At 46.9% G+C, this 24,652-nt stretch overlaps 3 protein-coding genes across 10 annotated transcripts in view; all 3 read left to right on the top strand.

Moving 5' to 3' along the window:
• Window positions 1-727: 727 nt before the first annotated feature.
• DNAJC8 (DnaJ heat shock protein family (Hsp40) member C8) lies at window positions 728-12,197 on the top strand. The gene is made up of 9 exons (XM_009645882.2): window positions 728-739; window positions 809-910; window positions 2,351-2,407; window positions 3,780-3,846; window positions 4,491-4,585; window positions 5,423-5,494; window positions 6,657-6,748; window positions 7,850-7,925; window positions 11,419-12,197. The coding sequence occupies exons 1-9, from the start codon at window positions 728-730 to the stop codon at window positions 11,539-11,541; spliced, it is 696 nt and encodes a 231-aa protein (XP_009644177.1). The 3' UTR covers window positions 11,542-12,197.
• A 3,736-nt stretch (window positions 12,198-15,933) lies between these two features.
• The window catches only part of PTAFR (platelet activating factor receptor), a 15,669-nt gene continuing 6,950 nt past the window's right edge, over window positions 15,934-24,652 (top strand). The window contains exons 1-3 of one of the 7 annotated variants that reach the window (XM_035901290.1): window positions 18,541-18,629; window positions 23,307-23,495; window positions 23,910-24,036. The gene's annotated coding sequence lies outside the window, so the exon portion shown is untranslated. The other 6 variants (XM_035901293.1, XM_035901289.1, XM_035901292.1 and 3 more) reach the window with 6 other exon arrangements.
• The window catches only part of EYA3 (EYA transcriptional coactivator and phosphatase 3), a 72,328-nt gene continuing 66,226 nt past the window's right edge, over window positions 18,551-24,652 (top strand). For both annotated transcript variants that reach the window (XM_009645841.2, XM_009645840.2), the window contains exon 1: window positions 18,551-18,629. The gene's annotated coding sequence lies outside the window, so the exon portion shown is untranslated. The remainder of the gene's footprint in view (window positions 18,630-24,652) is intronic.

Raw genomic sequence — 24,652 nt, 5'->3', positions numbered from 1 at the left:
CCTCCGAAAAGCCCCTCTTGTGGCTGGGGGAAGGAGCCAGGCGTTCAGCCCTCATCTCGCTCCCTCGTGTAATCTCGGTGGGAGTTGTGCGCGCCATGGTCCCTGAACACAACCCTCCGCTGTGCTCCACTGCTTGGCCTTGTTGTGGACAGCCCATCATTCGGGAAGCTGCCTGGGGCCCCTTCCCTCAGCCTGTGCAAGTCTCTGTTACTTTGTGCACAGCTTGGATGTGATTAGCTGAGCCTGCCTGCAGAAAGGTAGTGCCGGCTTAGTGGATGCTTATTTCTTTAAATAAAGGTGAACGTTAACTGTAAATGCATGGTTTGGTTTGGCTTAATACTGTAAAGAATGAAAAGTAAACTGAACTGAACTAAATAAACTGTCTTCAGAATGGAGTAGATTTGTACACAGGTATGCTTGCAGCAGTGTCACTTAATGGGCTGTCCTGCCAACAGTGGGTTAAAAGCAATAGTGCGGTAGGTTTCCAAGGAATAAGGATGACAGTGCTGGTGTAGGAGCAAAGTGAGGGGAAGAGCCACAGCTGTTGAACACAGCTGTAGGAGTCACAGGCAGAAGTGCTTTCTAGGGGGTTTTGTAGTTAAATTGTAATGTTAAAAATACTGTAACGCTGTAGAAAAGGCTAAAGAATGTGCTCTGCTAGTGCTTGAGTAAAATGACTACAGGTCTGGGGATGAGCAAGTGGTATTTTGAGTTGTAGTACGGAACGATGATTGGTGTAGTAATCACATGGGGAAACAGGTAAGCACATTGGGATGGTCAGTTAACATAGGTCTTTCTTGTTCTTCAGGTAAAGCAAATTGAAAAACGAGACTCTGTTTTAACATCAAAAAACCAAATTGACAGGCTAACCCGACCTGGATCCTCCTATTTCAACTTGAACCCTTTTGAGGTTAGTTTGAATGTTTTATCCTCCCTTCTGACTTAGTATGCCAACTTCCAGATGTACCTTCAGTAAAAAGACCAAACATAAAGAAAGGAAAAAGTTCTCTAGATGTAGATTACTGTGCAGAAGGCTTACAGAATACAGGATGGTGTATGTGTGCTCACTCTCTTTTTCACTGTTTTACAGCGAGCGCAAACTATGTACGTTATTTTGACACGTTTCCCTCGTGCAACAGCACTAGAAGATCTGGCAGATTAATGCTAGGTACTTTCTGAATGAGAATATAATGGCTACAAGCGACGTGCTTGCCAGATTTTGTTCTGAGCACTCTTGACTTGGCATTTCTTGTGTCTTTTATTTTGGATGTTCATCCCACTGAACTTGCTTAGTGCTTAGAATGAGAGAAGGACTCTCCCTGCCCACAGTCTTGTGAACAGTCTTTGAGGAGTCACTGGAAAATGGATAATTCCCTTGCACATTATATAGTTTAATTCCAGCTGCAGTCAGTTATAATGTCTTGATGAGTATGAAAGTATGAAAGCCTGAGGAAGACAGGAAGTAAAACAATCTGGTGTTCCTCTGGAGCTGGCGATTCCCATGGGTACTCCTTCCTGATATAATTTTCATCTGCCTTTTTAAAGCCTCAGATGCTTTTTGTAGTTTTAGTTTAGGGCTGGTCAACCACATCAGTCAGCAGATTCACCTTGATGGTGTTCAGTTCTGTATAGATCTTAGTACTTGACTTGGAAAGGAAATTAAGAAAGTCATTTAGAAGTAGACAGTAGCTTTCCTGTGAGAGTGTTTTTTATTTACAGATTCTTAGTGTCAGGCAAGCACGCATCTGCATTGAATAGGCTCACTTATTGCCTTAGGACTTCTGTTCAGTAAATTAATTCACAAAAGAGCTCCTAAGCTCTGCTGCATTCCTAAAGATCAGTATGTAGACAAGTGGGCTAGTTCATGGGAATCAAACAGTAAAACTCCTCTGTCTTCTTTCAGAATGATAAAATGAATGATTTCTTACAAAGTACTATGTTTCCTGTCCAAAGTTCCCAGTTATGAATGACCCAACAGTGTCCCAGAGACACCGAGTGCTTCCATTTCTGCCAGACTTAAGCATTGCTACAGGCCTGGTTGAAAGTTTAGACCAATTGTGGCTATTTAGGGATGGCAGCAGCTCTCTACATGAGACTTGGGTGTGGAAGGGACACTGCCATAGTCGGAGGAATCTAGCATTGCTAAAAGTAGAATGTTCCAAATGTGGTGTCTCTTAAGATGTTTGTGTTTTACTAGGTGAAAATCCATGTCCTGAAGCAGCTCTCTGATGGGGGAGCTTTCTGGTGTTGTGTCTGTATGCCAGTGAACCAGATGTTTAGAGCTTGCTGCCAGGAACCTGAAACGTGGGGAGTATCATCGAACTTGCTCTGCTCTCATGGTCTCTTTTAGGTACTGCAGATGGATCCTGAAGCCACAGATGAAGAGATAAAGAAAAGATTTCGGCAGGTATTTGGCTTTTGCACTTGAAGCCTCTGGAAAGAAATTAGAAGCTCTGTAGAGATTGTGCAGCTGTGCTTGGGAACGAGAAAAATGGTGGTAAAGCTGTATCTGGGTAGAGGAGTAGCCATTTTGGGAAGAAATGCATAGAACAATCTTTGTATCAACAAGAGGAGAGCTGCAGAAGTGTCCCTGGTCCATGCATGGTATGCTGCTTTGCCTGTAAAGTGTGTGATTAGGCTATTGTAAACTGATATACCCATGTATAATCAGCTTATTGAACTTTAGTTCAAAGGAAAGGTTAAAATTTGTCAGAAGTTAAGAACTGAGGAAAGGTATTTTTCTCAAATATATGGACTTGGATCCAGAAGCGTATTTTCCGTGAAGTTTCTTTAAGAATTTCAGATTTTCAGACATTTTCATTTTTGGTGACTGGATTACCTGGAACAGCAGCAGCCCTGCTCACTGACCCAACTGCATTACCCCATGCAACGCAGGAAACGTTACCCCAAACTTATTCTGCTGACAGAATTGCAGGAGAAATTTGAATTTAAACAGCACATACGGCAAAGAAAAACAATATTTGCAGGGCTGTAGCCTCCCACCTGAACTAGCAGTGTAAACATCAAGAGCTGTCTTTAGGCAGGAAGCTGTGCTGGCTGACAAAGGAACATGCCTGTCAAGTTGGTGATGGATGTGGTCTGCTTCTATACGTGGGAAGTGGAGGATAACCTTTTAGACTGCTGCTGACTTCTCAGTTCTGTGAATCAATAAATTGCATCTTTCTTAGCTTTAGGCTGATAGAACACAGGGAAATCTTTCAAAGTCAATGTCATGGAATGAAAAAAGTGCATGGAATTGTGTACTGAAAAAATGAAACACCTAAATACAGAATGTGTAACAGCCAACAGAAGGAAAAAGGCATTGGCTGTAGCAAATCACAGAGTAAATCAGCAGCATGTTGCTGTTTAGGTCTGAAGGCAAACCTTTTTTCTGTGAACTAGCAAGTGCCATGTGTAGAGTTCAGGGAGTAATTATTTTGCATTCTTTGGCCCTGATGCAATGTCAGTTGCTGCATTGTGACTGGCTTTGAACATTATACTAGGAAAGATACAGATAAACTAGAGAGTCCATACAGCAACAGCGAAAATAAAAGGTCTGAAAAAAAGAATGCCACATGGGGAGAGTTTGAAAGAGCTCTTTCTCTGGAAGAGGAAGGTGGAGAGCGTGTGCTCTGCAGCCTATTTAAGGTCCACATAGAAAGGAATGTGATCCCCTGTGATTCCTCCTATCTGAGACCATTTCCCTCCTCTCACAAAAATCTCTGAGATATTCTTCATCTTTTACAATGGTCTTGATGGCAAGATCCTTTCTCTTGCAGTTGTCAATATTGGTGCATCCAGACAAAAATCAAGATGATGCAGATAGAGCCCAGAAGGCATTTGAAGGTAATGCTCTTACCCTTTCCCTGGGCTGGTGTATGATAGTACTTGGACTGCTATTTTTCTGTAGCCAGTTTAAATGTTTATTAGGGGTGGAGGCCCCACTGATGGGCAGAGAATTGCTGTGGAGGCGCTTTAGATGAGGGTGAAGACGTGTGGGGTGGCATTTCAGCAGAGAATTTCACTAGGTGGCGTATTCGCATTGCCAGTTTGTGGTGGGAACAAAGAAGTCCGTGGGGTTTTGAGATTGTTCAAGAAAAACTGTTCAATCTGTGCATTAGATTTTATTCAAAGACCATACGACAGAAGTAATGTGATCGTTTTAGGTGCATGCTTTACATTACAGTGAGGTGTTATGCACCTTAAACTTGCCTCATACCCTATAACTAAATTACATGGTAGGACTGACACTTAAACCCTGCTAACTCCAAAAGATGACAGTTTCTGCCATTACTGTACGCCAAATCTCATTTGAATAATCATGATAGCACTTACCTCAATGTATTAAAAAAAAAAACCCAAAACAAAAAACAACGAAACAAAACCCCCCGAATTCTGTGAAGCAAAGTTTGCATGATCAACAAGTAGCAACCTTGTGATGCCTTGTGAATGTGACTGCTGGTGCTATTAATGTTGATGCTTTTTGTTAGCTGTAGATAAAGCGTACAAGCTGCTGCTAGATCAGGAGCAAAAGAAGAGGGCCTTGGATGTGATACAGGCAGGAAAAGAATATGTGGAACACACTGTAAGTATTCCACAGGAACATCAGGGATGGGGGCGGTGGTAATCAGTCCTTTGTAATTTGCTTTTTGGTACACCTGTTGCATGATTAGGTCATTAAAAAGTGAGCAGAGCAAACTTCATAATGAGTGCAGGTGGACTCTGAGCTCCTCAAGCATGAACAAATGTGCTTTGTCCAAGACTGCTGTTGAGCTCAGTGCAGGATAATTCAGTGAAATTCAGTACTTGAAATAATTAGGTCAGACCACATGATCTGACCTAAATATTTTTTTTCAAGTCTGTGAATGAATGATGCTGTTCAAATGTGTGTAGGTGGAGGAAAATAGGTGGTGACAGCAGGAGACTGGGAAGTTTGGGGGAAAATGACCTATAAGATAAGAAAAGGAGCTTGGATTGCATTGGCCAGGAAGTTAGTTGAGTGATGTGGGTGGACTAAAACAAGCTTGAGAAAGCACATGATATGGGAGAACTCAGATACTCTAAACCAAGGAACACTTTATGTTCTGCTTGTTGTTGTTAGTCTTTTGAATATTAAAAAGCAAAATAAACTTCCTTCTGGTTTGGATGATGTATATTGGATATGAATATATCTTAAAAACAAATGAAAAAAGCCCAACAAAGGGCTGAATGAATAGTATCTAACATAGTATTTTTAATTACTACCGTTCATGTGATAGTGATCTTGTATGTGTTTATCTGGACCTTTTGGTCTAAGATAAAACATTGATCCAAACCAAGAACTTATTGCTACCCAGAGTTCTTCCCCCACAGTGGAGTAGGGATGCAATTGTGTAAGCCCTATAAAACCTTTTAGGCTCTTATTTTTGTTCTTAATCTTTAGGTGAAAGAAAAAAAGAAGCAGTTGAAGAAGGATGGAAAACCTCCCACTGTAGAAGAGGATGATCCTGAAGTTGTAAGTCATACACTGTTGAGAGAAACTGGGGAGTACAACATGTGTTTTGAGGAATTAAGAGTCAAAACCTGTATGGAAGTATTTATTAGACTTGTTAGAGTGATGTAAATTCTTGCACTTACAGAAGAACAAATTCTGGTAAGCCACTGTAGAGTACCACATGTTGGGTAATACCCATAGATTTTAGAAAATGGTTTAACTCTAGTATAAAAGAATAAATGTATGATGAGATTATATAGATCAAAATACCCAATTCTTTTCCTGGAGCAAGCCTTCATTGCTTGCGCATCATGCAGTCTTTTTTGAATTAAATTTCTTCTTATATTCTGAATGCTAGAATGGTGGCACTCTTGCTGTCAGCAGAGGCGTGTATAGAACCCACTGCAGCATATCTAAAGTGTGCCCTTAGTGTCATTTTGTAGTAAGAGCTGTTTCTTCCATATAGCACTTGAGGATAGATGTGCTGTTCTGCAACAAATCACTTTTTTAAAAAAAGGCATGACATAACTTAGTTCTTACCTGGTTTCAATCTGAAAAAGTCAAGTGATAGTAGAGGCTTTAATCATCTAATGATAGATGGTTATCAGACTCTGACATCATTAGTCTTACTGTCATCCCCTTTTTTTTTCCTACAAAGTGATTTTTTTCCTCTTGGTATTACCACAGTAACCCCATAGCGGTCTTATTTTCCATTGATTCTCAGAAGTCTCTTGCTGTTCTTTAATAATGAAGTTTGTCTAAAGTATTTCCTACTGGAAAGCCAATGCTAGGCTTCTACAACACGTCAAGAAGATCTGCTGGGAAATTACTAAACAGTGACCATTTTGCCTCTTTTTGTCAAATGTAACATTGCAAGATTTAACAAAAGAATAAGAGGGCTTGAAATGAACAGTTTAGGCACAGCTTCATGAATACAAATGGAAATGAGACTAATACGAGGCTGATAAGTAGTTGTTTCCTGGTGTCAGGGCCAGAATTTGACTAGTGGTGTTTTATACCCTTTTCTGTGGTGCTGCTATTGACTGCTGTCAAGGCAGGATACGGGTTTTGTGGGCAAGCATACGCTTCACATTCTTTGTATGCTTCTTACATTCTTATGTAAACCAGACTTCTCTAACTGTGTTAATGGGCATTATTTTAAGATCGGATTTGTGTTTTACAGTTCAAACAAGCTGTATACAAACAGACGATGAAGCTCTTTGCTGAACTGGAAATTAAGAGGAAAGAAAGAGAAGCTAAAGAAATGCATGAAAGGTATGAGCAGCATTCTGCTTGTGCAGTTCAGGCTCCTTTTCCCCTCTCATGCTTCCTCAGAGAAGACAAGGAATCATAGAGTCTTAGAAAAGTCTAAGTTGGGACAGACTTCTGGAGATCATCTGGTCCAGCCTCCTGCTGTTTTTTTTAGATTAACAAGGGTCCTGTCAAGCTGACTTCCAGTGATGTAGATTCCAACCCCTGGGTTGTAGAGCTCTGTGCCTGAGAAATGCAAACAGGAACTTGCCCTGTTGTATTTAAGACATTGATATATTTGGTATGCTTATATACTCTTATGTGTAGACACGGAGGCCAGCCAAAACAGTGAAATGGTGACACATTTCTGGATGTTGTTAGCATGCAAACAATTGTTTTTTAATTTTAATTAAGTGCCAGAAATGCCCTGTGGCATGTGTGACCCTGAACTATTTTAGGCGTTTTGATCACACGTTGCCTGAGTGTTCACTGTGGATGCACTTCATAGAGTGGGGTTTCTGTATGGTCGATGAAGGCAGTCTGGAAGATGGTTGCAGGACACTACTTTTGACGACACATGAAAATTAGGGGCATTAGGGTCATTTTTACCTTGCATGCTCCAGTGTTTATTAATTTCTCAAAATGTGTACTCTCAACAGCTTTAGAGATTTATCGCTAGAGATATTACAGAATCACAGAATGGCAAGGGTTGGAAGGGACCTTGGGAGATCATCTGGTCCAACCCTCCTGCTAAAGCAGGTTCACCTAGAGCATGTTGCACAGGACATCATCCAGGCAGGCTTTGAATATCTCCAGAGAAGGAGACTCCACAACCCCCCTGGGCAGCCTGTTCCAGTGCTTTGTTTTGCTGAGCAAGCAAGAGAAGCTGACTCACTGATTAAGTATGTGCATGCTGTCAGTGGTGCCAAACCATCTTCTCTGCTCGCTGCTCTTCCAGATAGAAATAAAAATCTATTTGCTGTGCTATCTTAGGTGTGCATCCTGTTAAGCACTTTAATCTGCCAAGAAATCAGAAAATCTTTCCAAGATGTTTTGAAAGTATTACTGTGTTTCTTTAAAGTAGATGTTTGTGGGTTCATAACTTGGTTTTGGCTTCCCTTCCAGGAAGCGACAGAGGGAAGAGGAAATTGAGGCACAAGAGAAAGCTAAACGAGAGCGAGAATGGCAGAAGAACTTTGAGGTAATCAGCAGCTTAACTTACAGGATGGGCCTCAGCAATTCTTGGCCATGCCTAAAGAGAAGAGAGACTTTTTGTCTGCAGGTGCTATAAGATAATTTAAGTAAAAAAGGTCCTGCACAAGCCTGGGTTTTGTACTTGTGTGGGGAGAAGAGCCCACCAATAGGTTTTTGATATCACCTTTCCAGAAACAGGTCTGGTAAATTAAGGTGTAGTATTTTTCAGCTCTGTCAGCAGTTCATTCTTGTCCCTACTCAGAAATTTGAATTGGTGCTTAGCTCAGGTGACCAGTAAAACTTAATCTGGCAGCTGTTCAGCCACTACTGTGGACTATTGTTGATACTTCTCAGTCTGATTGCTGACACTTACAGAATCTGTATCTCCCATGAGTATTAGAGACCAGAATGACAATCACTTTACTTTGACCCTTTCACCCTGTATTTAAGGTTTAGGCATATGAGGAGTAGCTTTGTGGTTGCTGTGCTGCTATTCTAGGGCTCAAACCTACAGCCCAGCAAAATATTTGATCTAGCCTGTAACTCTTCCCTCATTACACACCAGAGGTAGAGTCTTGTGACACGCGGTGGGTGGTGGGCAGGAAAGAAGTCAGTAATGCTGTGCAGGACCTCATGAAAAGATGAGCTAGATTGTTCATTTAATCCAAAGCCAGATCCCAGTCTATGTTCAAGAGGACTTTAAAAAAGAGGGTGTCTGGGAGAGAAGTGTATGAGCTGGACTGGCATCCTGTGGAAAATGAACAAGCAGGATGTCTCTGGAGACAGCTGGGAAGAGTTTGTGTTCATGGATATACGAAGCTGGATATTCTGAAAAATTTGTGTAATGCTGCTGTGTTGAGTGCACCATGGGTTTTGTCGTGTAAGGCCAGAGGGATAAATCAGTATGTTACTGGCCTTGCTGCTGGCAGAAGTTCTGTGTTCCCACACCAGAATGGCCACAGAATTTGGATGTCATTGCTGTAGGGATGCAGTAAAGCACAGCAGCTGAGGAAATGTGAGCAAGTATTAGAAGCAAATAATGATGGACCAAACAGGGAAGCTGCAGCACTATTGATGTTGCAACTCTAAGTACGTGCATGTCCTCAACCACTCCTAGGCAGCTGAACCTCTGCACGGGCAGGTGTCTTCTCAAGCCTTGCTGGTGACCATTAATCCATGTGAAAAGACAGTATCAAAGCTAGATGTTAATGTCCAAAATGGAACACTGGAACACACAAGAATAAGAAGCTCATTTCTGCTAGTGACCATCATTGAGAGAGGGTGATTGGAGACCAAGTAACACATGAGTTCTTGGCTACTCCTGTATCTGTACTAATTCAGTGGCTGCCTTTAAAATACATCCAAAAGCAGGATGTGTGTTGCTGCTTTGAATGATATTTAAACCATAAGGAAAAAAAACCTTAAGTTGATATTCTGCAGTTGTGGTTCTGTCTCAGTTTAAAAAAAAAAAAAACAACAAAAAAACCAAACAAACCCTACACCAAAATCCCAGCCTTTAAAGGTGCTTGTGTTGCACCTCTGCATTGCTCTTCTGGGCTTTCCTGCTACTGGTGATTCCAGTCCTTGTCTGCATACTGCATCTAATCCTGTCTGCTTACCCTAACCTGTAGGTTTTGTACCTTATATATGTTCTGCAGTATTTCTGAATCCTCCTAGGAATATCTGTGTCATCTAAGTGGTTGCCTGCTGTTCCTAGAAGCTATTCGTAGGCTGCTTTCAGAGCCGAATTATATCTTGATGTATTTTAGAAGGAGCAGGTTGGAACATCTACTTTCTCCCACCCAACCCTCAAAATTCACTCTCTTACTAATTTCAAGAATAGTTTCCACCATGCAACTGTAAGAAACAAGAAGGTTGAAACAGAAGTTGTCATACTGCCTTATCCTAGAAAAAGTGTGATCACAGAATGGTTGAGGTTGGAAGGGACCTCTGGGGTCCATCTGGTCCAGCCCCCCTGCTCAAGCCTAGAGCTAGTTGCCACCTAGAGCCAGTTGCCCAGGACCACATCCAGATGGCTTTTGAATAGAGTCAGCCTCTCTGGGCAACCTGTTCCAGTGCTTGGTCAGCCTCAAAATACCCCATGTTTCCAGATGTTCAAATACACCCTCCTGTGTTTCAGTTTGTGCCCATGGGCCTCAGGTCCTGGCATGGGACATCACCAAGAAGAGCCTGGCTCAGTCTTCTTTCTACCATCCTTCAGATACTTGTATACATTGATGAGATACACCCTGAGCCTTGTCTTCTCCGGGCTCAACACTCCCAGCTCTCTCAGCCTTTCCTTACGTGAGAGATGCTCCAGTCCTTTAATCATCTCTGTGGTCCGTTGTTGGACTCTCTCCAGTACGTCCATGTCTCTCTTGTACTGGGGAGCCCAGCACTGGACACAGCACTCCAGGGAGGCCTCACCAGTACTGAGCAGAGTGGCAGGATCCTCTCCCTCGACATGCTGGCCATACTTTGCCTAATGCAGCCCAGGACAGCATTGGCCTTCTTTGCAGCAAGGGCACGTTGCTGGCTCATGTTCAAGCTGGTGTCCACCAGGACCCCCAGGGTCTTTTCTACCAAGCTGCTTTCCAGCCGGGTGGCCCCCAGTGTGTGCTGGTGCATGGAGTTGTTCCTTTCCAGGGGCAGGACTTTGCACTTCTCCTTGTTGAATTGCAAGAGGTTCCTGTCAGCCCATCCTTCTAGCCTGCCAAGGTCCCTCTGGATGGCGACACAACCCTCAGGCCTATCAGCAACCCTTCCCAGTTTTGTGTCTTCTGTAAACTTGCGGAGGGTGTGCTCTGCCCCATCATCCAGATCACTGCTAGTGCCTGGCCTTCCCCCATCCTGCCATGGGGAAGGAGGGGAGGGAAGCAGTCAGCTATTGTAGCCAGAGCCTGTGTGCAGCACCAGTACTTTGGTCAGATGGGCTTTCAGTTTATGGATCCCACGCTGTGAGGTGGATCATCCCTGGATTTGTTCTGTCTTACTGTGTGAAACCTTCAGCCTGTAGGGATCACAGATTGGCTTTGTATGGAGTATTTTTTTGTTTGTTTTTGTGGTTTCCCCCCTGCTCAGGAGGGGTTTCTGCTGCTCTGCAGCTAGGCCAGGGAGAGGAGAAAAGAGTGCAGCAGAGATCTTTTCTCATTGTGTCTTTGTGATGAAGCTTGGGGCAAAAAGCGTGAGAGAAGACAGCAGTATGTTTCCCTTCTCTTCTCCATGCCTCCAAGGTGCAGCACAAGGAGAGCTGTCTCAAGGATATGAGACAGAGTAAGGAAATGGCATGGTCTGGGCTGACAGATTTATAAGCTCACTTGTAGTTCCACTGTGCTGTGTCTGTTACTCTGGCTCTTCGCAGTGTCTGTGTGTCCTGGCTGCCATGTAGCAACATGCTGGATAAGGGGGAAATTGCTATTCATCTCCTGAAACTGCTATGTACTGTCTGTTCTCTGACTCTTGCAGTTCTTAACTCTCCATTTCCTCTCTGTTGTTCCCAGGAAAGTCGGGATGGTCGTGTGGACAGCTGGAGAAACTTCCAGGCAAATACAAAGGGGAAGAAAGAAAAGAAAAACAGGACCTTCCTGAGACCTCCCAAAGTAAAAATGGAACAGCGTGAATGATCCTGGCAGCACTGCCCAAGTGCGGCTCCTCAGTCCCCTCCCTGCTTTTAAGGACTCATTGGCACCTAGAGTAAGAATTGCTTTTTAGTAGACTGTTTGTTTCCAGTACAATTAATTATTGGTCAAAGTATTTTTTGTACTCTGTCCATTTGAACTAGGGCCATAGTATGAACTCAGCCAGGAACCCACTACATGTAGAACACTTGGCTTAGGAGGGTCCCCGCCATTATTGCTGTCCTGTTTGTCTGCTGCCCTGTAACTTGATGTTTTATACTTCACAGAGATTGTGCTGTTTCACCACTTCCATTTCTAGTTTGAGAGCTGAACAAAATACTGGAAATGCATCCATACCTTTCCAGGCATCATCTTTCTCAGCAAGTTCAGCTTCGGAAAGGTCCAAACTGACTCTGGGAATCTGCTTCCAGGCCTGTGCAGTGCAGCTGACCTGCAGTTAAAGTCCTGCAGCTCCTCACTGAACTGAGTGGTGCTTGGAAGGACCCTTCCCCCAAGATCTGATTTCCAGACTAAAATCCCAGCTCTCAGGCTTAGACTTCTGTTAATCTCAGACCAGCTGGTCACTTCTGTAAAAGAAAAATAACTTCTCTTGATTAATAGTTAAGTTGCAATGGTCTGTATGTAAAATAAATTTTTACCCAAATTACTGTTGGTTTTTTTTCTTGGAATTATTCAAAAATACAATTGTAAGTGTGTGAATTGAGTGTTGGCCACTGAAATCTTGCTGCAGTTCAGCATGAACAATTTCCCTGGTAAGGGTCTACTGTCATCCCAAAGTCTGTTCTGACTTGAATTTTGGAGTGACAGTCCTGCAGAGTGGCACCCAGGAGGACAGGGGGAGGGTATCTGTGCCCTGGATGCTGTCTGGGTGGATGCAGGCATGCTAGAGTCTGTGCTGAAAACTGAGCCTGTTGCCATGCCTTTGGGGAGCATGGATGGGTTGGGAGGACTTGGGCACCTGTTAGGAGTGTAACTCCTCAGAGCCATGGGATGAGCTCAGACTCAGTTTTGATTTCTAAAATCCTACTTTGTGTTTGTATTGTAAGTTTTTAAGAGAGTCTCAACTGTTTAAAAGTGTTCAAAAATGCAGTATATTACAGATCCACATCTGCCTGGCACTCTGGAGACCTTTCTGCAAACTTCCCATCTCTCCTCATGACCATCCCCGTACTTGGGTTGTGTGGGTAGCTGTCTCTGTGAAGATACTGCTTTTCTTCCTCCTCACTGCTGTAAGCCAGCTCCTTTCACTTGGACTTGCTGTCGTATGTGCCCTCATCTTCAAATGAGTGCGATCCTTTGTGCTGCTCTTTGTGTCTCTCTTCAGAAAGATTGGTTCTGCTGCCACTGAAGAGATGCCTCCAGCTTATGGTGACTCAACTCTTTAAATTTTGATTAATTGCCTTCTATTTCTGCCTGCTAGGGAGGAGCGACATGATCAAGCTGTTGTGTTACCAAACATTTCTGCAGGAGAAGCAGCTCCCAAGGAAGGTAGTGCTTTCTGACAGGCCCTAGGACTTAGATGAATCTGTTGAACGGTGGCTGGCGCTCTCCACTCGCCTTCATTTCTTCTTTTCCTCTCATACACTGGTCTGTGTGACCAGATGTAAAATGAAACATCCTTCCCTAATAAAACTAAGGTATTTTGGTGGTTTATACATTAACTAGCTCTTAGAGCAGTAGAATGCAGTTCCTATTTTCTATGTAAACACAGGAATACAGTTTCTTTATCTTATTTGTCCTGCTAGGTATAACCTGCTAGAAAGATAGCTCGAGCCGAATCTCAAGGGGTAAAACATAGCTTAAAAGATAATGTCGATGATGTCTGGGTGGCACACAAGAGCCAAACAATGACTAGCAGCAGGCTAAGGTGGGCTTACAGGTCTGGGAGACACTAAACTGTGCAGCATTGCTCTGTTCAGGCACTGAAATTCCTCTTCGTTGGCAGAGCCTGATGCTCCGTTAACTGGGAATACATTGGTAGGGCACAAATTCCTTGTCAAGGCAATGATGAGCCACATTTCTTCTAGGAAAAATGTCAGTTAACGTTGTGGTGCTGTCCCTCAGATGCAATCTCTTCTGCTTCCTGGGTGTCAGAAATGAGCAGTGCTGGGCAGTAGCTCGGATGATTACAGTCTCTTGCTCAGAGGACATTCTGTCCCTCTAACTTGTCTGCCTCATGTTCCCCTGTCAGAGTATTTCTAGCTTAGAGATATGTCCCAGTCACTCTTGTCCCCAAGTCCTTCCTTTTGATACTGAAACACTGGTCTTCCTAGTAGCCTTTCCTTTCAGATGGTGTAATGTCTGCTGACTGGTGGTTCAGGTAGCTCAAGATGAGTCCTGTGAGAACTTGAAATGCATATAAGACCTATGTTACGCTTCTGCTTCTCAGAGATGTGTATGTTTATAAGAATTTGACTAGTGGAGTGGCTTATGGCTGGGTCTCGAGGAGCATAGCTTGTGGCCAAAGTCACCAAAGTACTAGGCCTACAGGCTTCCGCAGTTAGAGTAATTTTTTCCACTGGGTATGACTTGGTCAGAGCAGCAAAACATGTAGCTTATGACAGTGCGGTTTCACTGTCAGTTTAGCTGTTCCTGTTTCCTTTTCTTCCTGTCCTGCTTATCATATGCTTCTGTGTCTGAATATGCAGTATTTCTCCTGTCTTATCTACTCAGCCAAGTCCTGTGAGGCTTCCCATCTGCCAGGCAGGCTTTAGCAGCAGCAAAATACCTGGCCCTTTGCTAGATATTTCTCTGCTCCACGGGAGGGAATCTGGGAGGTTAATTTTGATCCTTGTATTCAGGCTTTGTAAAAGGGAGCTGTTTTGAATTGTGTGGGTGGAAATAAGTGAATGCACAACGTGTACCCCCACAGATGCAGGCTGGGCTGTTGCCTGGGCTCTCCAACGCATGCCAAGGCAGTGGGATGGCTTGAATAAAACATTTAATTTCACGAAGTAGAGATGTTGCAGAGGGAGAGATCTCTAGGCCTCCTTCCTTCTTTGAGCTCTTTTTGGGTCAGTGGCCCTTATACTCGAAAATATTTGTCCTTGATGTGCAGGACAAGAAAATACATCAGTGGGAATAAGGAGTAGGGGTTTTTCTTCCAGAAGGAGAAAAGGTACCTACAGAAGCACCTTTCAGTAGGGTCTTGGCTCTGGTTCTCTGTGGAAATAACTTGTCTTCCATGTCCAGTTCCCACAGAATGTATACGGAGGTCTACCGGAGTCCATCTCAGTTCCTTGCTGCTTTCTGGGAGTCCAGAGATCGCTCCTGAATCTCTCGGTTCCCTTCTGAGGCAGGGAGCTTGCCTTCCCCTTCATGTGCAATTTGCAAGGGTGCATCTCCTGTGTCAGCAATAGTGGGATGGGACAGGACCTTTGCAAGTTACGTGGAGAAACTGCAACAGGAACCTGCCCACTTGTGGATTAAATGGGACAGGGTGCAGGACCTTCCTGTCTGGTGCTGCTTTATAGTCTAGGGATGAGAGTGAAGGATCCCCTGAGCACGTAGACAGGCCTAGGTCTAGATTGCATGAGATGTTCACCAGGTTAGCTAGATTTCACCGGGCAGAAAAACCATTCAGTAAAGGCTAGACCAAGTTATGGCAGCTATAAAAAGCTCAGGTGATCAGCCAGCAACGAAATCTATTCTTGATAAGACATAAATCAGTGTGTTACTTAATATCTATCTTAGTTGGGCGAACACAGTGATGTGCTCTGAATTAGCTACTACTGCTCAGGAACTGTTTCTTAAGTCACTCAGCCACAGGGGTTGTATAAAAGAGAGAGTACTTTTGGCAAAGACAGAGTGAAATGGGAAATACTGTCTTCCTCGCTACAAAGCCACATTGTGGCCATGCCTTACAGTTTACATGAATACCTGTTTGTATACATGCTTTACTGCACAGCCTTTCAAAAGGAAAGAAGCAGTGGTACAGAGGAGAACCAGGGCATCAAAAGCTGCTCTTTTAATGAACCTGAGAACCAGAGGTGTGGCTGGGTCTTCTTCCAGCCCTCCTCTTCCCCAGGGAGATGCCATCTTTGCAAATGCATGGAAAAAGCACTCTTTCTTGCACCCCTTCTTGGGCAGTAACAATTCTTTCACTGTATGCAATTTGTATTTCAGGAGCATAACTGTAGTTCTGGGGGATTACAGCCAGCGTAGCATGGGATAGAGGGACCCAGGTGGGAGAGGGCTTGTGTCCTCCTCTTCTTCCAGACGAGAGTTTCTTTTACTAGTCTTTCTCTGCCCCCTTAAAACAACTGAAACCAGAGAACTGTGAGAGGTTGACCTTAATATAGGAAGTTTCCCTCAGAAAGAGTTGGGCAATTGCAGTGTGTTATCTAGAGCAAATGGGCTGTAGACTTCCTCTTCCTCTTGCAAGCTGCTGTGTGAGCAAGACCTCCCCTGCATGGGCAGCTGAGCCCTACAACTCACAAGCAGAACAAGGGCATCGTCCCTTGTCTTGTTCACCAGCACAGCGTGCCTGGGCCTGAAGGTGTGCAAGGCTGTGCCAGCTGCATTCAAAACCTCCTTGTTTCTGTTTTCCAGAACTCCTACTGGCAGTGCACCTCCTGCTGCTGGGGGCTCCCCTGCCCTCCGGGGGTAACTCCTTTTGCTCCTTGAAAGGTAAAAATCTCACAGCCCTGGCTTTGTGTTGTGCGCAAAATGGGCAGATGTTTGGGAGTGCTGCTCCTCTAGGCTGGGCTCCTGTCTTTCCTGCTCTGACCTCAGCGCTGCATTGAGCACCATGCACGCTTTAGGTAGATCTAGGATGTAGCTGAGCTGCCTGACTCACAGTTGAGGCTCAGCAGCCTTCCTACGAGGAAGCCTCTGTCACACCAGCTGGAGGGCTTCAGACTCCCAGGGCAAGAATGGACACTTTGGGGCAATTAGTTCATTCCTTTGCAGCAGGAGATCTCTGCCTCAGCCTACTCAGTGCCATTAAAATGGACTTTCCTGCATTTTGGCCTCCCTGGCCACCTGCTTCATTCATATTCCCTTTCCAGGATATTTAGTTGTCCTGCAGCAGTAGGGAAGTCCAGACATAGAATTAATACTAACGTTAAGTCCCCTGTTTCACAGCCACTACTGGATTCTCACTGACACAAAGATGTAACCTGAAAATAATCGATGGAATTTATGTGTCACCCATCTTCTTGGGGCTGGTCAAATTGCTTCCTTTTCAAATGCCGGCAGGCCCTGGCTGGGCACTTTTGTAACAGTTTTCTGGGTGGAATGGCACAGATGCCAGTGCGATTGTTGCAGTTCAAATCACAGAACTGAAATGTTTTGGGGAAGGACCTCTGTAGGTCTTTAATTTGACCTTGTGTTTGAAGTGGGGCTGTCACTAATGGTAGGTGAGGTCAGCTGTGGCTTTATCTAGCCAAGTGGTAAGGATGAGACCCTTGGCCTCTCTAGATTCCTGTTCCAGGGATGCACAGCCCTTCACCAACGTCCATCCTGACTGTCCTGCACCTCCATTTGTGTCTTGGCCCTTGTTGCCCCATTTGCCACTACTGAGAAGAGTTTGCTTCTGTCCTCTTTGCAGCTTCCCTTCCAACAGCTGCAGATGGTGATCAGATCGTCCCTCAGCCTGAGGGCTACCCTAGCCCAGCTCCCTGACCCGCTCTCTTCCAAGGATGTGCGCCAGGGCTCAGACCCTGGTGGCAGCACTCTGCTGGTCCATCTCCAGTTCTCCATGGCTCTTCTGAGTTGCACACGCTTTTCAGGTGCAGCATCACCAGTACCAAGCAGAGGGGATATGAACTGTCCTTGCTCTGCTGGCTGCGCTCCTCCTAGCACAGCCTTGTTTTCCCTGTTCACAAGAGGACACTGGCAACCTTCTCTGCTGAGAAAGGCCATAACTTACCTGCACCATAAACTGGTGCAGCTTTTCTGTTTGGTTGAGAAATTGTGGTATTTGCTGCAGCTCTGCATACTGGGGCATCTGGCAGGCCTAGATGGGAGGACTGCAGGATGTGCAAGTAGCCAGTTTCTTCTGACAGCAGTGCCAGTTGTGTGTCTGCTCTGATGTGCTTTCAGCATGCTTTTGCGCACTGATCAGTTGTGGGGCTTAGAAACCTCACAACTCCTTCTTTGCAGAAACCAGTGCCAGTTCTTAATAGCAAAGAAAACCCATCATGTCCTTGTTAAACAACCCAAAGTGAATAAAGGGAGGAGACAGAAACACATGTGATTTCTTATCATAACATGAGTGACTCACCAGATGTTACGACCATGACCTAAGTGATGCCAGTGCCACAGTACATATCTGGGGAAATCCCATGTGAAACCTGAGCAGAGCAATGCTGGAGCTGCTGTCCTGGGACTGCGGCAGCAAGAGGGACTGTGTGCTCCATGCATCCGCCACCCTTTCTTCTCAGGCTGAAAGAGCACAAGAACCGAGGGGCGTTTATAATGCTGCAGAGAGGCAAGAAAACTAGCTGCCACAGCCTGCAATATTTTTCTGGCTAATGTTTCCCCATACGGAGAGTCACACAGCAAAGTGGTCTCATCTGATGCTTTGGCATGCTGCAGCAAGTCTCAACCTCCAAATGGAAGCATTTGAACAAGCATGCAATGCTGTGCTGGCTCCCAGTCCCAGTGTCTAGGAGTAAATGAGAATCCCAGAGGATGGATCAGCTGAAGGCACTGGTCCCCTCGCCAAGCCTGAACCACCTCTGCAACCCTGGATGGGCTGGGGAGCGCCCCTGCCCTGGAGCTGCTGCAGGGCAGGGCTACCCCATCTCAGGCCTGCAAGGCACTGGGTGACATGGGAGCCTGACAAGCCCCTGGCCAGCACAGAGCCTCCACCACTGCTTCCCCACCACCGCCTGCTCGAGGAAGGGCCACAGGAGTCGGTGTCAAGCTCCAGGGCGCAGCTGGGGCACGTCTGAGTCTCTGAGCTGTGTTGCAAGTGCCAAGAGGGAAGTGAGTCACTCACCTGCGCGCGCGCCCTCCTTCCCGTATGAGCTTCTTCCCAGAAGGACGGCTCAGTCCTGCTGGTGGCTCCGCTTGCGGCAGGGACCTGGTGGGCTGAGTCTGCTGGGCCAGGTGCTCTGTGGCTCAAGGTAAGAGGCTCCTTTCCCTTCTGCTTGCTCTCCCAGGGTGCTGGCCTCCCTCCCCAGCTCCACAGGCTCCTTCTGCATCTGGCAGTTTCGGGACAGGGGCTGGGTGTGCATCCCCCCTGGGTCTCTGAGCTGTGGCATCTCAGACAACTCCAGGGGCTTCAGAGTGACCCTCATCCTCCCCATCTAGGAGTGCTGGGAAGATGTGTGCTTGCTCCCCTTGCGCAACAAGCAGTGATGAGGTGCATCATGACAGCATGAGTCAGGCTGGCGCTGCCATTGCCTTTGGGGCTGTGGGGATGGGGACTGTGCTCATCTGGGTCCTGTCCCATCCCTGGGTGGCAAGAATGACCCCAACTGCTTGGATACTGCAAAGCAAGATGAGGAGCCCTGCCACGGACCTTCCTCCTGCGAGGAAGAAGAGGCAATGCTCGGAGCCTCTCATGGAGCCCAAGTCCCTCATCCTGCTGGTGCATAGCCCCTGCCCTTGCCCCTGCCAGACTCGAGCAGGGGGAAAGGGCAGAGCCTGCCCAGGGCAGAGGGCAAGCAGCCGCAGTCAGGAGGTAACTTGCTGCAGTGTAGAGCAGTGGGAGCAGAGTGACCCAGCTGTGGACAGCTCAGTGGAGGTGTGGGTTTCCCCTCCGGCAGAGCTACAACAGCCTGGGGCTGCAGCATACAAATCCTGATGCAGTGGCCCGTGGAGATCATCCCTCTGCCCTGTGTGGCAGGGCTGGACATGGGCTCCACCTGCCAAACCCAGCCGGAGCCTGCCCTGCTCCCTGCTTCACCCGCTGCCGGCGAGGCAGCCTGGCTCCCAACAGCAATATTTCCTGCCAGGCTAGGTTACCCCAATGGCACCACAGCGAGCGGCAGACACTGTGCCCTGTCTTTGCTACTGTTAAATGGCTACCAGGAAGCCCAGCTGCTTGCTGCCCCAGGAGGGGCTCTCAGCCTTGGGAGTGGGTGTATTTCCCTGCCGAGCAACCCAAGCTCCATGGCACATTCCTGCAGAACTGGTAATAAGGTGGGGACATGTTGTGCTGGGCTCACAGGGGAAAGCTACAGAGTTCATTTTGTATTTCTTTCCTGCAATAAGCAAAAAGAAATTGTGCAGAGGGTGTAAGATGAGTAGAGGGAAACTCACAGACAGTAATGCTTTAGATCATCAGCTGCTCTGGCTTGAAAGGAACTTCATGTCCTTCCAGAGACCCATCCTGGCACTCTAGGAGACATCCTGGTGACAAGGACTGGCAGGGATCACACTCACCCATGTGCTGGTCCCACACACTGCATGCACCGCACAACTCTAAGCCTGGTGGCAACGGCTGGTGCTTTCACAAGCTCCGTGTCGGTATTTCATCTCGTCCTTGTTCCCTGCTCTTGTTGCTGAACAGGGCAGTGGATGGTGCATGTCGACTAAAATGCTGCTCCTCTCTTTGCACCCCATGGAGAGCTTTTCTCCACTAATACAGTGTGGTTTTGCTCTTGGAAAGAGATCTCTGGATATTTGCTTATACTACTACATTTTCAAAACCAAGAGAGTTTCTGATACCTGCAAAATTTGTATGTGGTCACCAAAAGTGGGTACGTTGCTAATGGGCTCCATCTCAGAAGGAAATGACCCCAAGGACACACGCCAGAGGCAGAGGGTGCATACAAGGAGACAGGGTGTGTCTTTCACGGCAGCATGCGCTTGCCATGGAAGTGTGGTGGGGTGCCAGAACCAAGGGGAACAACCCGCTGCCTACTGACCAGCTTGCGTCCAGCTTGCATACAGTTATCCCCAGAAAACATCATTTGGAAGAGCTGCTCCAGGATCCAGCATCCTGATAGAACAACCTGAAAGACTGTTAGTTCCCCAGCATCGCATGGGAATCAGTTCTAGTGAAAGAAGCTTATTTATTTTGTTATTAGATTGCAAGTTTGGTGGATAAAAGTAAAGGCATATTCAAGATTTTTCTTTTTTAGCTTGGCCTTGCAGGGCATTCAGTGTCGTCAGACTTTGTGTGCATCCTCCAGGCTGGAAGAGTGGTAAATAACACTGAGGACAGGGCAGTCAAAAACTGCCAGGACCACTTAATAAGCCAGGCCACTGCAAATGAACGCATCTTAATACCGGATTCAGTTATGGAGAGCAGGGGAACAGGGTCCCCAGGCTGGAAGGGACGCGAGCGGGAGGAGTGCTGGCTGCGGGCGCTGCACGGGGTCAACTGGACCCGCCAATGCAAAACAGACATGAGGCAGTTTGGGAGGGAGGGCAGGACTACACTCACCCTTTCTCTGTTGCCTTGGTACTGGGAGTGCTGAATCTGCATCCGCTTCTACTTTTCATGCTTTAAATGCAACAGCTGAAGATGGAGATGATGAGGAAGGGAACTCCCCAACTAATTGAGAGGAGGACAAGTGCAAGCCTGGCAAGAGGCTGATCTACATGACCAATGGGTTGTTCTGGGCATTTTTGTGAATCTCAATAGCTTGAGGCCTAACCTGAGCATTTGAGGCAAAGCTGGAAAATAAGTAAATCTGGAGAGCGGTGAGGAGGCACCGGCCCACACAGATGTGGTCGGATCCCAGCTCAGGGCAGTTAGAGGTGTCACGACCCCAGTGGGAGTGCTTAAATCAGAAAGCAAGGCTGTGTCACTACTAGAGCTTCCGCCCATCAGGTCTCATGTCTTTCACCACTGAACTTAGTATGTTTTTGTTGTTTGGTTCTCTGGGTTTTATGAAAGACCTTTTTTTGCTGCACTTCAGTGATGTGTGTGTGCCCCATCAGTGGCAGGGCTGAGCAGAGGAAGGGTGAAAATTTCTGATGAGAGCTCCTCCCCAGTCCAAAGCTTCCTGGGCTTTAATTTCCTCTAAGAACTTGGCTGCGGCAGGACAACAAGCTTTGTTTGGCCACTGCCTTTGCAAGTGCTGCCCTTCCCTCTGTGACCAGACATCCTCACTGGCTGCTCTTCCAAAGGCAGGGACTGGCTGCCAGCCAACCTCAGGAGCATGCTTTGTTTTTAATTTAAGCTCCCAGCAGCAGTCTTGCAGGCATAACTGGTGCTCTGTCCAGCCCATGAAGGGTCGGGTTCTTGGTCCATCACTGATGGGGAAGGGGGAAGGAGGGACGATGGCAGATGGCGGAGGGAAGGAGACAGCTGCAGCCTCCATCCCAGCACAGATCTGTAGCATCACCACAGGAGCCTCATCTCACCCTTCCAGGTCACCCCGGCATGGCTTGACAGAGCCAGCACCAGACTGTTTCCCTGGTCCCCTGCCCCACACAGCCAGCCCCTTGGTGCAGCCCTCCCTGAAGAAGAGCTGGGCTGGGCAAAGAAGCCCAGATCAGTGCTAGGGCTTTGCCTGCCCCCAGCTGGGGACATTCAGCCACTGGTAGGGACAGAGGGTGGGTTCTGGCACTGTGCCAGCTGGCCCAATGCTGCATAGCCCATTGCCTCAAGGTGCCTGAGGACAGGCAATCCAAAAGTCAGCATCTTGGCAGAGCAGTTCTGCTTGGCCCTCCATCAGTGCCCCATCTCCTCAGCTGATGAGGACGTTGCTGTGTCCTGGCTCAGAGCCAGGGCTCACCAGTCCAACAGCAAAAGCATGACTTGAAGGTGTCCCAGGGTCCATGCCAGCTGAGAAGTTTGGCTGGTGCTCTCAGTTAGTGTGGCCCAGGGGATGCAACCCTCAGCCTGTCCCTGGTGACTCTCCCAAGACATGAGACTACACCATGGGGGGTCTCCGGTGCTCCTCACAGCATGGACATGCCAAGGCCTACCACGGGCTGTTACAGCATTTCATGAGAAGAGTTAGGAGAGCCAGACTTCCCAGGGGAGCACCAATGTGGACTGGCCTCTTCTGCTTCTGCTTGGGACCATGCTGTTCCACAGCAGCCTTGTTGCAGGCTCAGGCACCTCTTGGTGCTGGTGATGGACTTTGTGGCTCCATTCCTATGTGTTTCATACTGAACCCAGGCACCAGTTTCAGTTCCTGCAGGTGTCTGCAGGTGTGAGGTTTGTGCAGGACATGGTGCAGGTGCTCCCAGATCGCATCTGCACTGTGTGCAGGTGTAAGAGCAGTGTCTTCAGGGAGGGCAGGTTAACCATCAGCTTAGCAGGGACCATGTGTGCAGCTTTGCTTGTCACTGGTGTCTCGCTGAGCACCCCACCAATTTGCATCATTGTGATGAGTGGTCTTCAGGCTGCCACAAATAATGGTGGTCATGATGTGAAGGTGAATGGGCCAGGCAAAGACCTGCCACGCTGTGGTGTCTCAGTGTCCGCTGAAGGTCCCTGAGATAAAGGGTCTTGGGATGGCTGGATTCCTGGGTCTGTTTAGCCCCAACACAAGCTAGGGAATGAGTCTGTCCATGGGATATATGAGTGTCCCAGCACTTCCTTTCCTTGAAGTTTTTAAGTGAAAGCTCTTCTGGCTTCTGCCATTCATCTGTTTGGAAGAAGGATGCTCAAATGCTGTCTAATCCCAAATCTACCTACGGACATGGAGTGGATTCTTATTCTGCCATTAGAGGACAATACCAAGTCTGCCCTCTTTCAGGATCATCAGGAGCAGAGATACTTTAAGAAAACAGCCTTAAGGACATGCTGGATCTTTGCTGTGGTTAATTGCCTTTCCTCTTCAGTTTATTGTATTTCTCAATTCCTTTGATGACACACATTTCCTCTTCTGTAGTGACTCCGCAGTCATGCTGCAGTTGCTCCCATTCTAGCATCCTGCTCTTGAGAGCTGCCTGTGTGGAGACCTTCCAGGCCCAGGTCAGAGAAAACACTTGAAAGAAGACTGAGCACCCTCACTGAAACATCCACCACTGCTCTACTAAAGCTGAAGATGGACATACTGTGCTGAATCCTTTTGACAGTGGTAAGCAGGAAATATACTTTATTAGTACTATTCCTCTTGGAATATACTTTTGCTGATGGCATAGCTTGTGATAGTGTGGTCTTTGCACCTTGCAGCCATGAGCCAGTAAATCCTTATCAAGAGAGCATGGCCCATGGGAGAGAGTGTAGATCTGGAGCAGAGTCCACAGTTGCCATGGCCATGCTCTACTGCACAGCTGGTTACTTCCACCTCTAGCTCTGCATACGGTAGAGCTGATACAAACCACTTGGGATTATCGTCTAGTCTACTCATGTACAAGGCAGTGGCTTGGGGTAGGTTGCCAGGGATTTTGGTAATGCAGTACAGCCTGCTGCAGCAGAGAGCAGGACCCACACCCGACCACAGCGCCTGTTCTCCTTCCTGCTGGCATGACAGTATTTATGTGTTTTATAGAAAGGGGAAACGCTTCAACAGGAGAGGCTGAGTGAGATCCCCCATATGGTACTCTGAAGTCTGGGGCTTAGGACATCTCACAAGTCTACGGGGATGTGAGCTCGAGTTTCTCAGGCTGAAGAGGAAAGTGGGTATTGGGTAAATTTAGTGGGGAATAGTGCCATGCTCTCTTCTAGCTGTATTTTGTAGAATATCTGGTTTGACAAGTGACAAAGAAACAAAAACTCTCTTGTGATTCCCTGAAGGACCTTGGCACCTGCACTGCATAGCCTGTGAAGGGAGATGAGCTCTAGCAAGTGCTGTTGGGGCCAGGAGACGGCACTGCCATCTCCCACAGCCCACCTTTGCCGGGGATTTCTAGCAGACTTAACAATGTAGAGCATGTCCTTGTGTTCATCTCTTCAGGACAAAGCGCAGCCCCTTAGCTCAAACCCATCTTCTGTGCAGGGCTTTGCAGTGGAGGGGGATGTGCAGGTTTGCTCTCCATTCCACCCCATCTGCTAAATCTGGCAGCTGATGGGCAGGCCCAGAGACCCCACCAGTAAAGTTCACCAGAGCTCCTGGGCAAAGCTGGGAGGCTGCCATGCCCATGCATGGCACCAGAAATGGAGGGGTAGATGAACAGTGCCCTGCCATACAGTCTAAAGGGACTCTGTGAGTAACAGTTGTGCCTCTGTATTGGATGTGGGCACGCCTCTGCTCCTCATGAATTCTGCTAGTGGGATGCATCACCTTTCCCCCCC

This window comes from Egretta garzetta, unplaced genomic scaffold (assembly GCF_000687185.1).
Source record: "Egretta garzetta isolate BGI_Z169 unplaced genomic scaffold, ASM68718v1 scaffold368, whole genome shotgun sequence".
NCBI lineage: Eukaryota > Metazoa > Chordata > Aves > Pelecaniformes > Ardeidae > Egretta > Egretta garzetta.
The sequence above is the reverse complement of the archived record's forward strand: the minus strand, read 5'-3'. Positions and strand labels throughout refer to the sequence as shown.